Raw genomic sequence first — 17,277 nt, forward strand, 5'->3', positions numbered from 1 at the left:
CGGGGACAACAACATATTTGTCATGGAGGTAGGACAGGTTATTTGCAACATTATGGTCTTCTTAGATCGATTAAGCAAGTGTTTTCATGGAACCATTCAGCTTTTTAATTCTTTTCACATTTGGCCCATTGCCTAGCATATTCCTCGACTGAAAACATCAGAATTTTGAAGTTGTGTTTCCAATTGATGGATTTAGGCTCACGATATTTCGGGCTTTTGGATAACACATTTCGCAGATAAGTATTATTGACAATTTTCAGGTCACCAGTAATAACGTGGCCAGTCGGATTATATATGAATGGGGAACTAGCACAGGTGCAATCAGGAGGTTTAGACTTGAAGTCGTCAATATTGAGATTCTACAACACGGGTTTGTATTGAAAATTTTAGTTGCAATTCGTTTGGTATTGGTATAAGAAATGCTAGGTACAGACAGATCTTTATAGTACGGAGATATTTTTGAGTAAACTGAATTATGATGAAGGATATTGCCCAAGTTGAGGGCATCGAGATTTATTTTTGGTAAGAAAAAGATTCAGAAAGGATCTTTTCTCCTTTTCAACTTTTACGATGCGATCTGGTTTGAAAAGTCTGTGACTGGCAATTTCCGAGATGATACGCTGTAAGCTTTTATTGGCTATTATCACAAGGTGTATTTAAGAAAGCGGAATGTGTATTTGATGTTTTAAATATAATGTAATAAAAAAGGCCAGAATACTTTAAATCTTTTAAACCTATAATTGAAAATTTATTGTTTGTTTTCGTTCACCTTGAAATAAAAACAGAGCCCATAACACCATAAACGTTATGTAATGGCTATGTTAAGGGTATGAACAGGTAGGAAAAGATATTAATATTCTTAGTTTGAAGTAGATTAAAACAAGTGCTTTTCTCGTTGGACCATGAAGAGTGTTTGATTTTAATTTGCTGTTCAATGTTAATCGTATAAATAAATGAAAGATTTAGAAGAGGCATAATCAGCTAAAATAAAACCATTTAATCATAGAGTAAAATATGTAAACAACTATGTACGTTTAATTCAGCATATCAGTATTGTGATCCTTTAAATTTAAAAACATTCCTTGGTATTGTTTAAGGTATTGTACCGAATGAATAGGTCCAATGAATGAATAGTAAAGCGTTGCCAACATTGGAAGATTTACCGTTATTGTGCAAACTTCCTCTTTCAGGTGTCGCATGTCAAAGTTAAGGACGGATTAGAAACAAAAAGGTAAGGTCAATCTGACAATAATTAATAAGTTTTAATATGTAGCACATAGCACATAATAAATGTGCAGATAGCATATTATTCTCAATGCTCATCAACTTCGTACTTTATTTGGTCTTTTTAACTTTTTTGATTCGAGCGTACTGATGAGTCTTTTGTAGACGAAACGCGCGTCTGGCGTACACAATTGTAATCCTGGTATCTATGATGAGTTTAATTATTAAATGAATTTCATGTGAACATTTTTATGGAATAGAAAATTAAAGAAATATGGACAATATACAGCAATGAAAGTGTTGTGCAAGAAAGGAAACGTAAGAACAAAAGAGACATAGAAAGAGGAAAACTATATTCAATCGTGAAGGTATTCTGACAAAATGTATAGCGACTATAGATCCTATAAGATGCAACCGATAAGACAGGATAAGGCCACAACATAAATTAACACCATTAATCGGCAGTGTGCACGGATTGTATTTTGATGTTCCCTTCTTTGGTCAGGAAAATTATAAATATTCTCTCTTTAAAAGGAAATAAAGACTTTACGTATTAACTCGATCAAATAAAAGATAGAAACCTTTCAATTTTGATTTATGATCATGTTAAAAAAAATTAATGAAAAAGAAAACAAGTTTAGGTTTGTGTCAATGACAACCAAACAAGGAAACTGGAAAATGTATCCAAATACTTGTCAGTCCTTGAAATTAATCATCAATTTGGCTAAACACTTCATAAGAAGACAAGAATTTTTATTTACTTTAGTTTTTTTTTCAATCTAATTAAAATACAGATCTCTGATTTCGTTATGCTCATATAAGTACACGAGTTACAATAAATCTGAATTTTTATCAGATTGGGGTTTTCGAGTTCCCATGTGAAAAGAAACCGAAACGATATGAATGAAAAGGATAACATTTGATAGTATATGTTATATCATACATAGTTATGCTCATTCCTTGTCCCTTTCTTACGCCCGAGTTCGTTAAATGTGTACATTTACCCCTTTCTTACGCCTGGGTCCGTTAAATGTGAACATTTACCCCTTTCTTACGCCTGAGTCCGTTAAATGTGTACATTTACTCTATAGCTTTTTGGGGTTTTATTTTTAAATCAAATATCAAAATCAGTTTTCCGATCATTCCACAGAAAGGATTATTTCTGGTTTTTTTATTTTTCTTCTAATAAGTCGGTAGAGGGCGAACACATTAAATAGTGTACAAACAAGTTCAAACGTCTGTTTGTTATGCATTTATTCATTAGCAGTCAAAATATTTCCTTCTACACTTTCTGCGGAAAGTCTGAATTCAGGGTTACGATCACCCCTGATTTAAGTGGAATATGCGAAACACGAATTCGATATCAACTTTTTAGTATAACCTGCTTTTACATGAATTATGTTTACAGAGTCTGTTCGGTCTAAACAATGTAGTTTTTCACGCGGCATAATATCGGGTAAAAATCATAAATGGCTAAGATACTACTGATAATAGTTTTCTTAGTTTTGCTCATATCATATATAAATAAGAAGATGTGGTATGAGTGCCAATGAGGCAACTATCCATCCAAGTCACAATGTGTAAAAAGTAAACAATTATAGGATGCTTATTTGTTTGAACTGATCTACAAATATGTTTAGGTGTTAACTATCTGCCTACTACTCATCATACCTCTCGCTTTTTCTTTGATACCGACTTACTCCTTAGTACCCCCTAGTACACTTGCATCCAGGAAAATATAACACTAAACATTACAGACTGAAAAGTATGACAAATTTGACTTGCTTTTCCGTTAATGTTAATCTAATCTGAAGCGCACTTGTTAGGACGTTAGATTTTATGTTGTTTATAGTACTCGAGATACAAACTTTGATTTTACGTCAACCTACATCAAGAAAACATGCAAATGAGGTCAACTAAAATATTTGCATTGTTGCCCACTTACACATGCAAGCAGAAGTATGCGATCTTAACTTGCAGTACCAAAGAAATGAGTTTTTGTGTCAACTATTAAAAGTCAAAACCTTAGGAGCAGACTGGTCAACATTTAACTAGATGCTGAATTAGTTTACCCCACTCGATTCTGAGATACCAACTTTGAATATTCACATTAAAGTAACTTAAGCTTGAAATGTAAGTCACCTTCATTACAAGAAACTGGCGTATAATAATTGAAGGCCTTTTTTTACTGTTTCTGACATACGTTTTCGAGTGCATACGCACCCACAATGTACTATGTGCAATAGTTTCTTCCACTTCGTTCATAAGGGGAAAAAACATAAAAAACACGCTGTTACGGTTTTCTTTGTTACATTACAATACTATTTTTTTTCTTAAAGCTTGTTTCTATCTCCCATTATTCATGGAACAAACTTGATTTCATATCTCTTTGCTTACGGAGTTGTATTACGACCTTAACTGCACACGAGAGTCTCGCAAACCGACCGTGAAAAACACTCTTGTGTATCCAAGGTCGTTAAACACCCCCGTAGTCGGTACACATACCTCGAAGTTTGATTTGTTTTGTTAGTCATAGTTTTTTTCACGGCTTTATTGTTTTAATACAATAGATATTTTCACATTTGCCCTTTATTGAATTTCATGAATCTTTTTGTCATGTAATCATTCGAAATTTCAAACTGTTAAGATTCGGTGAAACGTGTAATTGGATTTTAAAAAACCACTCTCTTCCAAGAAAAAATATTTTTCGTTTCTGCGATATTAAGACCTTTTTTGTTAAAATCTGTTAATGTTTACATATGTTATTGCCTTTCCAGACATGAAGCACAAATCAAAAAATAAATGTCACAGGGATGTGTGCGTAACCAGTTAAATATTTGGTCATCAGTCTGTTTACTGTCCATAATTGTTTAACAAACAAGTTAAAATGTTTGGCCTTTAATCTGTTTACTGTACATTGTTTAATATGTTAATCGTTGATAATATTAAGAAAAACATAAAAAATATCCCAAGTACTTTTAAATGCAACTTTTATGACGTATATCCAGAATAATTCACAGAAGCCACAATTAGAAATAGAATATGCCAGAAATCAAAAATACAAAGCGAGTCAATTATAAACAGTACAAGACATTTGAAAGACTCTCACCTCAAAGTAGTTGAATGCTACCAATATATAATGTGAGTGCAGCTTACACTTAATAGTTTCTGGCATACTCTCTTTAATAGAAAACTCACTGCGAAATATAATAACTATATACACGTAACGTTATAAAGAAAAAGAAACTTTACTATTGGGAAATTGAAATCATTAGGTGTGTCGTGAAGCCTTGTCTCACTCTCCCTCTGTTATCAACTGATAGGTAAGCAATTGTCTATGGTATCCTTACTTTATACCTCATTGGGTTAGACTTGATATATGTTATCTTTAAACCAGTCAATACTTACAGAAAAAAATAAACTGTTAACACAGAGATATGTCTCGCCTTTTTGTAATTTTGATAATGCAAATGTTGAAATTAAAATAGCAATACTTTAACATGTAAGTTATGCAAATATTCAAAGTTAATGGACCATGACTGAAGGTACATGGCTAAACAATCTCCATTAAAATAAGATGTGCCAATGCTAATAATACTGCATACCAAATACCATTGACTTATCATAAGTCGTTCCCTTTAAACAAACCTAAACACAAACATTAACTTGTAAACTATGTAAAAGTTTCAAAGTCAATGAACCATAATGAGGGGGTGGGGCTATATAATCTCCATGGAAATGAGACTTGTAAATGCCAATTAATTTGCATACCAAATATCATTGACTTAACATTAGCGGTTCATCTAAAACTGATCTAATCACAAACTAATACACATAAACAAGCAAAAAGTTCAAAGTAAATAGACCATTATTGAGGGGGCGGGGCCAAATATTCTCCCTGGAAATGAGATGTGCTAATGTAACAAAAAAGATTTTCCGGCGTGACAATTGTTCCGCCGGAACAAATTTCATAGGAAATATGTTCCACCGGAATTTATATCACAGAAAATATGTTCCAGCACTGTAAAATTTGTTCCGGAACTATTTTTATGCCCAAATGTGAAATAAGTTCCGGAACAAAAATCATAGCTCCATGCATTTTGTTCCAATTAATATTACATGTATTTAGAGTTTTAAATAAGTTAAATAAGTTTCTGTGATATTATTTTTAAACGAACATGTACATATTTCATAGAAATCAATTAATAAGTTCCGCTCAAACATATTTTCACAGAAAATAAGTACCTTTGCAACATATTGCACAGTGAAACATTTTCTTGTTACACTTAAATTATAATGCAAGCTAAATGCTGTACTGAGTGTGCGTGCATGGGATACATTTGCAATTGAAGGCATGTCTGTAACTATAGGATGATGATAAGAAATAAAAGCCATTGTAATGTATCATAATTTGTATTTATGTTTTATGTAGTATTCCTCCTTGGTTCCTTTTAACTGTCATGGCCCCGTGTTCTAGTCATACATGTACTGAGGTCATGACAACGTTTCAAAAGAGTGTGTCTTTTGAAACTACATGTCTTTTGATATAATTGATCAGTCAGTATGTCCTTTTCAAATTAGTACATATGTTCATCTTTAAATATACTTTTTTTCTGGATGATTTTTTTTATTCTACTCTTTTCTGGCTCAAAAGTTTCATTTTTATATTTTTTACAGAGTATATAATTAAACATTTGCTATACTCCACAGGATCCGAATTGGATGATTTATACTTTTTACTTATATTATTAATATAATAATTATTTTTATAATGCACATGAATGATAACTTTAAACTCACTGATGACAAATGCTCAGTATATAAGATAACTTGTTTAACCAGTGGAACATATTTCACAGACAAGGAACTTATTTCACCAGGTGAAGAACAAATCTCACAGACCCAGAACTTATTTCACCAGGTAAGGAACAAATCTCATAAACCCGGAACTTATTTCACTAGGTAGGGAACAAATTTCACCAGACCGGTACTTATTTCACCAGGTAGAGTGTGGAAATTATTTTATAGAGATGGAACAAATTATATAGAAATCATCTGTGAAAAAAGTTCTCCCAGAACATATTTCCTGTGATATTAGTTCCACTGGAACTTTTTTCACAGGAACAAATTTTGGCTCACACTAATGCTTATACAACTGCATACCAATTAACATTGGCCTACCACTAATGGTTATCCTTGAACTGACCTAATCACAAACTAATACATGTAAACTAAGCAAATGTTTCAAAGTCAATAGACTATGACTTAGTGGGCAGGGCCAAATAATCTCCATGGAAATGAGATGTGCCATTGCTAATACAACTGCATACCAAATATCATAGACCTACCAGTAGTGGTTCACCATAAACTAGACCTAATCACAAACTAATACATTGTTGACGCCGCCGCCGGAAACAGCATACCTATGTCTCGCTTTTTGACTCCGTCAAGGCGAGACAAAAAATAATATAAGGAGATTGAAGAAAACGTCAATGTGACAGCAACCCAACGACACAAAAGAGACGCAATGCTAAAACTACAACAGTATACTTAATAGTTTTATTATTTTAATAGAAAATTAAAGGATAAGTCTTAGACTTGATTTGTTAGCGTTATAAATGATAATTCCTGAAAAGACTGGGTGTTATTTATCACATTTTATTAAATTCCTTTGGGTGGAATCATACTTCCATAATAAATATAATGATAATATATAATTTGGTTCATCATATATATATATATATATCTGATTGCGAAATTTAACTACGAGGCTTCTTTCCTTTCGTATCAGCGATTGAACGTATATGCCTACTAATATTTTTATTATCTTGTCTGTGTCTAGACTTATAATCACATTTCCTCTCATCACTGTCTGAATTTTTTTCGACCAAATTTAAGGAGAGTTTTCTGTACGTTGCAACTACTCTTATGAGGTATCTGTAGATGAACAACTGTAAGGAAAAAATTCTGACCTGACCAAATATACGATCTTTTCCTGTTGCAGTCCAATTTCTACCCCGTTATCATGGTAGACCAACTCTGAATGATTTTGCAGAACATAACTAACTTATTTATTGTTAATAAATGTTCATAAAGTATTTGTCACCATAAGTTAAGTGAAAACAATCAACCATCCAACCAATAATTACGTAGCATTCTTAAAATATGTACCTTGTTTTTTAATCAGTGCTTTTATGAAAAAAAATAAAGTGTTCTTCTTCACGTAAAACTAAAAGGAGAAATTTCTGGTCTTATATCTTTTTTGACAAAAAGGCGGTCTTCCAATCTATCAGAGGGAAGTGTAAATTCTAGTCATATGAAGAAGAATTGGTGTGTTTATATAAATTTTAATCATGGAGACTTGTTGTCATGCATTTATATAACTACATGCTTATTATCGTCCCATTATGATTTGTAATTCATAAATATGAGATGACATCATTTATATTCAAAGACATTCGATATGGATATATATTAAGTCTTTTAAAAAATCGTCCTTCATCAAGGTCAGCCTTTATGGGGAAATAATAAGACATTCAAAAATATGATTGTAATTGATGTATTAAATATATGTGTATTTTGAAATAATGTAAGTGTTCTGGTGTACGGGATAGTTTTTCTGCATAGGTAAATTATTTTTCCTTTGATTAACCAAATTTTACTCCTAATAGTTTGTTTTCTAATGCTAAAATATTTCCAGACCACATTTGTTATTAACATTTTCGATCAATATTTCGTGTTGCTTGTTCAATGAGGATCTCTCTTCTTCGAGTCATCTGTGTTTCGGCATATTAGATTTGGGCCGAAGCAAGACTCTCTCATCTGAGAAATGCGACTTGCACACCTCTATGGTTTCAAGTCCTCAATTTTATGTTATTTGAACGTTCAAGACCTGTGAAGTGTAGTTTGCAAGATAATATGTACACAAACACTTGCACATTCACATTGTTTTTTTAAATAAAAGTAAAAATCTGTTTAAACCTATTTCATTTTTCTGCAAAAAAACAATCAATTGAAAATATAGTATTTCATACAAATGCGTTGACTAATGCAGATAGAGTTATTTTTGGCAATGAGCAAACGTCATTTAAATAATCTAACTCTGCCGGTAAGACAGAACGATGATTCAATTTTATTTCACATTTAACAAATCTTTCAGAAAAATTCGAACAAGCGGCCATTTTTTGGCAGTTCTTGTAAAAACAGGCCGAAACATTAATTATAATAAAAATAAGAAGATGCGGTATGCTTGCCAATGAGACAACTCTCCACAAGAGACCAAATGACACAGAAATTAACAACTATAGGTCACCGTACGGCCTTCAACAACGAACAAAGCCCATACCACATAGTCAGCTATAAAAGGACCCGAAATGAAAAATGTAAAACAATTTAAACGAGAAAACTAACGGCCTAATTTACGTACAAAATAATGAACGAAAAACAAATATGTTACATAGCAACAAACGACAACCACTGAATTACAGGCTCCTGACTAGGGACAGGCACATACAGGATGTGGCGGGGTTAAACATGTTTGAAGGCGCTAACCCTCTATGTATTAGGATAATACATTCAAGTTATACTAATGCCAACTATTATTTTTGTGATACTCAAAAGATCATTAAATGAACTTGGAATTAAAAGATTGAAAAGAGAGGACATGGTGTTCATAAGAAAACAACAATTAACATAATTTCATCCAAACTAGGATCGGATCGAGTTCACTTGCCAGTAGTTTCTTCGTCAAAAGGTTCAATAAGAAAAAGCCTTCATATTATAGATTTCAAATTTCTGATCTCTACAATGATTTTCCTTTATAGGTTTTACCTGTTTTTATATATTTAACGTGTTTTACTAAAATCTAGTCGATCTTATGACAACACCTATGAGTTTGTGATGACCCTCCATTCTTATTCTTCATCAAGCAACAACCAATAGAAAGAGGGTACTATTTCCATGTCCCAAGCACCTCAGGAGTATCAGTTGATCTTCAAATGACGTATGTCAATTGTTGATAGATAGAGACACTTGATTTTTTAACAGTTATAAAATATTTAAATGGGTATTGTGTGGGAATTGTTAAGATATTTAAATGGGTGTTGTGTGGGAATTGTTAAGATATTTAAATGGGTGTTGTGTGGGAATTGTATAGATATTTAAATGGGTGTTGTGTGGGAATTGTTAAGAGGCACATACACATAGACTGTACATAAAAAGAGAAAGAAAAGCCATCGATCAAAAGAAATAGGCAAAGAAGTTCTGTATATAGATATAAGAAGATGTGGTGTGAGTGCCAATGAGACAACTCTCCATCCAAGTCAAAATTTATAAAAGTAAACCAATATAGGTCAAAGCACGGTCTTCAACACGGAGCCTTGGCTCACACCGAACAGTAAGCTATAAAGGGCCCCAAAAATAACTAGTGTAAAACCATTCAAACGGGAAAACCACTTGAACGGTCTAATCTATATAAAAAACGAGAAACGAGTCACACCTTCGAATAATCCATGTGGCGAAAATCTTTGAATATCACTCACATAAGACGGTATTGTTCAGAAGAGACCCGGGTGCCTTATCACATGTCTAAAGTTAAAAAGGAAATGTGGGTATACGTCACAGTCTGATTTAGGCGTCAATAAGACAGCACCCGAACGCCACAACTAAGCACAAAACAGCAGTTTGGATAGGTGAAAGGGTACATGAAACGATAAAAAGGAGTACATTCAGTTGTCCGTGCCATTTCAATTTACATGGTGGTCGGTGGGGTACACGAAACGATAATAAGGAGTACATTCAGTTGTCCGTGCCATTTCAATTTACATGGTGGTCGGTAGACATAAACGGATTCGTAAACAAAAGTAAAAGTGAACAAGTTTCTATGGAATATGATTTACATTTTTGCAAATTTTTGTCATACTTATAAGGAAAATAGGTCCGTTATAAGAGAATTCCGATGCCAAACTGACCAATTTTACTACTTTCTCCGTACCACATATTTATCATTAACTGCAAGGTAGTAATTTATTTTATATTATCAATAAGATTTTTTTTATACAATTAGCATATAATTTTAAATAAGCAATCTATATTGAGATCGTAAAGGTAGAATTGAAAGTAACTTTTCATTCATTGTCTATTCATGTGAATTGCATTTGCTTTTCGAACTGTTAAAATTGAAATACAAAACGGTATTAACTCGCACGTTTTGACTTTATTGTTGCGTTTGATTTCATAAATCATTACATCTGATTCAAGCTACAAATGGTAAAATGATCGAGCACAGGAAAAGGAAAATAATTAAAATGCAATTTAAATGAATAGAACCTATTTCAGATGATAAATATCTTGTTCTGCTTTGGTGTTTCATTTTAAGTTTCTCTATTTTCTATTCACAAAAAGATTACACTAATGAAAAGGCAAGAATGGGAGGCAAACCGAGTACTATTCCAAAGAAGGAGCTCCAGGATAGATTTCATCTGACAAACCAACAATATGATGATTTAAAACAAATTTTCAAAGAAAACTCCAAAGGCAAAAGTGAATTATCTAAAAAGGAATTTCGACGTGTCTATAGTGGACGTTTTCCTGGGAACGCCACTAAGTTTGCAGATAAGATGTTTGACTGCTTTGATACGGACGGCAGTGGAACTGTAGATTTTACTGAATTTGTGATTGGAATATGTATGATGGACAGTGATAAAGTCGAAGATAAAATCAATATTGCATTTTCTTTATTCGATTCCGATAAAAGTGGATCTATAGACAGAGTCGAAGTCAGAGATCTACTACGGGTAGGTATTGCTACGTATTTTTCTGATATTTATCCTTTTAAGGTACATTATATAATAAAATGTAGACCATTTTATATACCGAACTAGTCCGTGATTGCTCTGACGTCTGACGGCCTTTCTATGACTGGCTGGGGTCGTTGGACCAACCATTCATAAAAGGCCGTCAGATATCTGAGCAAACGTACCAAATTTGATTTTATATTATACCATTCTACTTACACCATTGCTTCATTAAATGTAGTAAATAGTATTTATCATGCTATATTTCTAATAAGGTCACAATTCCTTAAAAAAAAAACTCCGCCTATATTATTAAAAGTAATCATTTCGCATTGATATCATATAAGGGGTATATCTAAAACATAAAATTAAATAATGTGAAATGATGTTCTCTTGTTTGTACGGGAAGGGGTACATGTTAAATAAGAAAATTCGTAAGGGTTCCGCGGAACCCAGTGTCTCGCCTACTTTTGCTGTTATCTATGTTTTCAGTGTGATAGGGGAATGCACATAATAGATTTACAGTTAATGAATTAAAACGTTTGAAATGTATGAAAAAAGTTATGCTTGTAAAAATGAATACAGTATGCAATCAAATCTATAGATTTATAAAAGAGTTGAAACATAAATTTATTGAATGAACAAATGATAAAGAAGATAATTTTTACATTGTTTGATGATTTATCCCGTAATTCAGACGACGACGGAATGTAGAATCGCTATGTCAAGAAAAATGGGGAAAAAAATATAAAAAATTTTCCTCTAGATACAATGTTTTGATTGTAAGAAGCTTCTGTCCAAGTTTGGTAAAAATCCAGGATGGTTTACGAATCTAATAAATGTTTTAAAAACTTTAACTGTATGTAATGTTAACTGGAAGAAAAACTAAGTCCATTTATAAGTAATATGGCCCGAGAACACAGTTATTTCGTAGTGCATTTCTTTTAGACTTTTAGACAATAAATTCAAATTAAAAAAATCGCACCTGCTCTATCTCAAAAAGATTTTTACAGTGTAGTGTACTACTATTGATACAAATAATATCAAAATTATAGAAACCTACTAGCTCTAACTCAAAATATTGACAATTCTGTGTTAAGGGGGACTAAAATTCAGTTTGACAGCTTCAGACATTCTAATTTTTGACCTTTTTTAACTGGACCAAATCACTACTTAACATAAAGATGCAGCACCCAAATTTTTTTAACATGTAATGTCATCCCCTTACTCAATATTTCATGCATAAAATATCAAGAAATAAATTGGGAAAGTGTATCAAAAAAAAATGCAAGTTATACACTGTTCACACTAGGGACTATATTTGTAGAGGACGATAACTGTGTCCTTGGACCTAATATACGGAAAAACAGGAAATAAATTTTTACAAAATTTCCTTCTAGATACTAGCTTTTGATCATAAACAAGCTTCTGTCCAAGTTTGGTAAAGTTCCTGGATAGTTTAAGAAAGTTTATTAAAATTTTAAAAACTTTAACCACAGAGTGAATGTAATGTTAACTGGCAGAAAAACTAAGTCCATTTATAAGTAAAATACGGAAAAACTGGATTTTTTTTCACAAAATTTACTTCTGTATACTATCTTATGATCATAAACAAGACTCTGTCCAAGTTTGGTAGAAATCAAGGATAGTTTAAGAAAGTTATTAAAATTTCAAAAACTTTAACCACAGAGTGAATATTTGTGGACGCCGCCGCCGACGACGACGCCGACGGAATGTAGGATCGCTATGTCTCGCTTTTTCGACAAAAGTCGAAGGCTCGACAAAAATCATCCATATGAAGGGGTGCTAGTAAATGATTTTTCTATTAAGAATATTTCAAATTCTGTTTTGGGTAGATTTTGGTGTACCATTTCGTACTGTTTACGTTATAATATCTTGTTCCTTAAGACAAACCATCTACCGTGGACTTAATAATAATCTAATATTGAATATCCGAATAAAAAATGTGTAGCCTTTTTTTTCTCTTTCAAGTGAATCGCGAGTTAATGCAACTTGTCGTCCCTTAAATTCGAAAATCAAAAAAAGTGTTATAGATCTATCAAATAACATCCTTTAAACAGATGTCCACAAGACATCGATTTACTAGATTTCAGTGATATTATTCATGAATTGTGTATTACAAATTTGCTATAGGGCTTCAAACGTCTTGCATTTTACAAACAAACTGCCAAAATTGCACCATTCCGAGAATTAGAAGCTGATCCAAGGCCTTAGCCAAAAAGATATTTTATTACAAAATGTTTATGTGAAGAAAATACCTTTTTGATAAGGCTTGTAATCATAAATTTCCATTGTAGTTTCAACATGCATCTTACCCGTAGCCGTGTGTCTGTGGGGGTACCTTAAAAACAGCCAAATCGAACGAACCATAAGCAATGATCACCTAGCTAGTACATGTTACAGCGTCATATTGTCTTTATATATTAATTAAACAAGCAGAAGTTTGAATTGATTAAATAATTTTATTTATTTCGGAATTTCAGCGGCCAGATAATTGCTCAGTATTATTATACTTCATTTTTTCATAAACCTTTTCTCCTTGGACTGATGGAGCATTGAACTGATATATATTTCTACATGAACCTAAATGATATCAACTACTGTATTTTGTTTCAAGAAAAATATACTTATAAAAATAGTTTAGCCCAAATTATAGAGTATAACTAGCACTGGACACGAATGGATATATGATATTTTATTATATGTTGTCTTCAGCGGATAAAATTTTACAACCAATTACGCACCTCCTACAATGCAATTTAAAACAGGTCTGGTTATTTTCAATTTAAAGTGTTAATCAACCGGTAAGTTCTGCTTGCACTTATCATCGATTACCTTGAAAATTCTATTTTATATTCAACTTATTATTTTAAATTTGAAGTTATAAAACGTGCATGAAAGAAAAAATTGACAAATTGCCAGAATTGATCAACAATTATTGACTTACAGATATTGTGATTGTTTAATAATGCAGCTTTTCATATACCAATCACCCGCTATGCGTTTTGGATAGAATACCTCGTTTAGTATGTTGACTATTTCAAAAAATAAATAATTTAGATTGGTGGAAATTTTTAAAGTTCAGTTACTTTTGCAAAAGGTAACAACTTTTGGTTAACATCGTTTATGTAATTGCTCATTCTGAAAACTTGAACAGAAGGATCGGTATCTTAAATTATAAGGTTATTGAAGAAGTCACTCTCAAAAAGTTGCTGATTTCGAACTAAAGCTGGAACCTATAAGAATAAGAATTTTTGTTATTTTAATTAATTAATTAATTAATTAAAGACCCTTGATGGTCAGCATGACATTCACATACACAAACATTACACTACGATTTCGTAAAACACTAACACATTGAAATGACTCCTGAATATTAAATTTTCCATTAATTATAAACCTATACTTTTTCCTCTAACTTCTGTGACAACACTGCCTAGCTATACTTCGTTCACGGAAATTAGCTTACAATGTAAGATGACACATTTGCGTTAGCAAATTTTTTTTCTCCCCTCGGCGAGATTTAACAAATAAATTCGAACCGCTGCTTTTGTTACATTGTTGCAACATCGCCTGCACTGTGTGCACAACCTAAGACCACTCAGTCAACTAGACTATACATACATATAGCTTTCGTTTATCGACTCACGAGTAATGCATTTCCTCGTCGTAGGGCTACAACACAGTAAATGATGTCACAGAAACATGCAGGAGTTCGAATACAGACGAAGCATTTATAAAAAAAATATAGTTTTAGCCATGTATAACCAACGGTTATCCGACGGAGAACGCGTGTCGTGAAGTTGTCACAAATTTAGACTTATATAATAATATACAATAATATAATTGAAATAAATTATAAAGTACGCATTGATTTCAAGCGACTTAAAATAATTTTATAATTACTGTCAAGTATGTCTACATCTAAAGCAATATTGACAACATCTTTAAGTAGATATATTGTATAACCGTACTAAAGCAATATTGACACCATCTTTAAGTAGATACGATATATTGTATAACCGTACTAAAGCAATATTGACACCATCTTTAAGTAGATACGATATATTGTATAACCGTACTAAAGCAATATTGACACCATCTTCAAGTAGATACGATATATTGTATAACCGTACTAAAGCAATATTGACACCATCTTTAAGAAGTTACGATATATTGTATAACCGTACTAAAGCAATATTGACACCATCTTTATGTAGATACGATATATTGTATAACCGTACTAAAGCAATATTGACACCATCTTTATGTAGATACGATATATTGTATAACCGTACTAAAGCAATATTGACACCATCTTTAAGTAGATACGATATATTGTATAACCGTACTAAAGCAATATTGACACCATCTTTAAGTAGATACGATATATTGTATAACCGTACTCTGACTCAGTTTTTTCGTGAAATAATTATCTGTTTTCACTTCTAATTTACAGGCTTACAACGACCTGTTTGGGACCTCTGCGAACGAAATAAATCCACAAACAGTAGCAAATCAGTTGTTCGACGCCATGGACAGAAATAATGACGATTCAATTTCCAAAGAAGAGTTTACATCAGCTGTGCATAAGATACCAGAACTTCTTAATCTCATACGACCTGATCCTGGAGATTAAAAATTGTGATCCGTAAAAAAATCTATCTGTTCTACACAATGAAGTTGATTTAAAAACGGGTTAAAACTTACAGCATTTCTCCGTCATTTTAATCTATTGTGTGCTTTATGATCAAATCTAAAAAAAGACTATTCAAATATTTTGAAATTAGTATGATAGTCTTATCACAGAATATATCATGTAACCTGATGTCATTTGCTAGAACTAGTAAAAGAACGTCTATGTAACGCATGCATTTCCATTCTCAATTCTATTTTAAAATTAAATCACTATAGATTGAATATGTAATAAAACAGATAAATACGCCTCGCATGAAATACATCCCTTGACATTTGGCATATACATGTGTGAGATTAAAGGGAAGGTAAATGAGTGTTCATCATGCCATTTACCCAACATTTGAAAATATATGTTCAAAATTGACAACCAAAGGCTACCATAGGGGAAACTTACCATGCCGCAGCACCATGTCTCGCTTCGTTTAGAGTTTTTGCCATTCCATTTTGCCCTTTTCTCTTGGTTTGTCTCTTCGAAAAGGATTTACGAGGTTTGATTATCGGTAAACTACTGTTGCCACAAATTTACACCAAATTCTCAATATGCAATACATAAACACGAGGAGAGGTCCAGTTAAGACCCTGACGATATTCTCAATTAACCTACATTCTACATATGAACACGGTGCAGGATAAGAATGATATGATGTGAGTTTTCAACCTGTTCCTGTCAAATAATTTTTGAAACTACTAAAAGAAAATCAAATTATAAATATGTTGATTATTAAATAATGCCTTCATATTTTATCGGCCAATGTATATCAAAATTGATTCTATATAATAGCATCATAAACAGTAAATGAAAAACGATGCAGTGCAATATCAATTAATAGTTTAGTGCAAATAATTCACAGAGATGTAATAGTTGCCAATAACTTTCTCGAAAGTGTAAATCTTAAAATAGCTGGTAGGAAATACCATTTTTTAAATACCTACAAGTGGAAACATGCTTTTAAATGTACTAAAAAAAGAGCAAGAGTTTATAAAACAAAACAATTGGTTGCCAATATATTTGGTAAAAGAATTTAATAACATTCAATAGAATACAAAATGCATTTGCAAACACGCGTATAGCGAATCAGAGGAGAAATATCACCTTGCAGTAAAAAATAGTTAACTATTTCCCCTTTTTCGTGATTTTGGGTACAAAAACTTCATGAAATCGATGTCACGGTAGGGAAAATGATTACTGTTTACGTTGGATTCCTATAGATTGTTAATTTTTTTTTGTTTATTTGTAATATATTTAGGTTAAATAAAACACCTCTTTAAGGGAATTAACTATATAATAAACGAAATTCCAATTAAAGAATGGGTGAATTCGGGCACACCGGAAAGGAATGAAGTCCTCCTTCACATTGGCATCCATGCATCAAGTTACTAAAATAACTTACAGACTATATCTATATAGTTATCGAAGACACTCGGCGTTGTCTAAAGTCAACCATACACATAGGGTAATGATAACTTGACTAAAGAATCCTCCATTTAAGCAGGAAACCGGACACTAAAAAATCAAGGACAGAATATACACGACATGAGG

At 32.3% G+C, this 17,277-nt stretch overlaps 1 protein-coding gene across 9 annotated transcripts; it reads left to right on the forward strand.

Moving 5' to 3' along the window:
• The first annotated feature begins 798 nt into the window (after positions 1-798).
• Positions 799-15,959, forward strand: LOC127734052 (neurocalcin-like). Of its 9 annotated transcripts, none has more exons than XM_052243645.1 (4): positions 799-837; positions 1,191-1,231; positions 10,627-11,018; positions 15,499-15,959. In XM_052243645.1, the coding sequence occupies exons 3-4, from the start codon at positions 10,650-10,652 to the stop codon at positions 15,676-15,678; spliced, it is 549 nt and encodes a 182-aa protein (XP_052099605.1). In that variant the 5' UTR covers positions 799-837; positions 1,191-1,231; positions 10,627-10,649; the 3' UTR covers positions 15,679-15,959. The 9 variants fall into 9 exon arrangements, with proteins under 9 accessions (XP_052099605.1, XP_052099576.1, XP_052099593.1 ...); XM_052243633.1 differs by lacking the exon at positions 799-837 and adding an exon at positions 6,105-6,145 and having other exon boundaries at positions 1,109-1,231; XM_052243616.1 differs by lacking the exon at positions 799-837 and having other exon boundaries at positions 1,080-1,231.
• The last annotated feature ends 1,318 nt before the right edge of the window (positions 15,960-17,277 follow it).

Source organism: Mytilus californianus, unplaced genomic scaffold (assembly GCF_021869535.1).
Source record: "Mytilus californianus isolate M0D057914Y unplaced genomic scaffold, xbMytCali1.0.p SCAF_1, whole genome shotgun sequence".
Taxonomy (NCBI): domain Eukaryota; kingdom Metazoa; phylum Mollusca; class Bivalvia; order Mytilida; family Mytilidae; genus Mytilus; species Mytilus californianus.

Bases quoted from the DNA above. Each gene is read 5' to 3' on its own strand.
- LOC127734052 (XM_052243645.1), top strand. From the start codon at position 10,650: ATGGGAGGCAAACCGAGTACTATTCCAAAGAAGGAGCTCCAGGATAGA. The intron at 11,019-15,498 runs GTAGGTATTGCT...TCTAATTTACAG, and splicing joins AAGTCAGAGATCTACTACGG to GCTTACAACGACCTGTTTGG.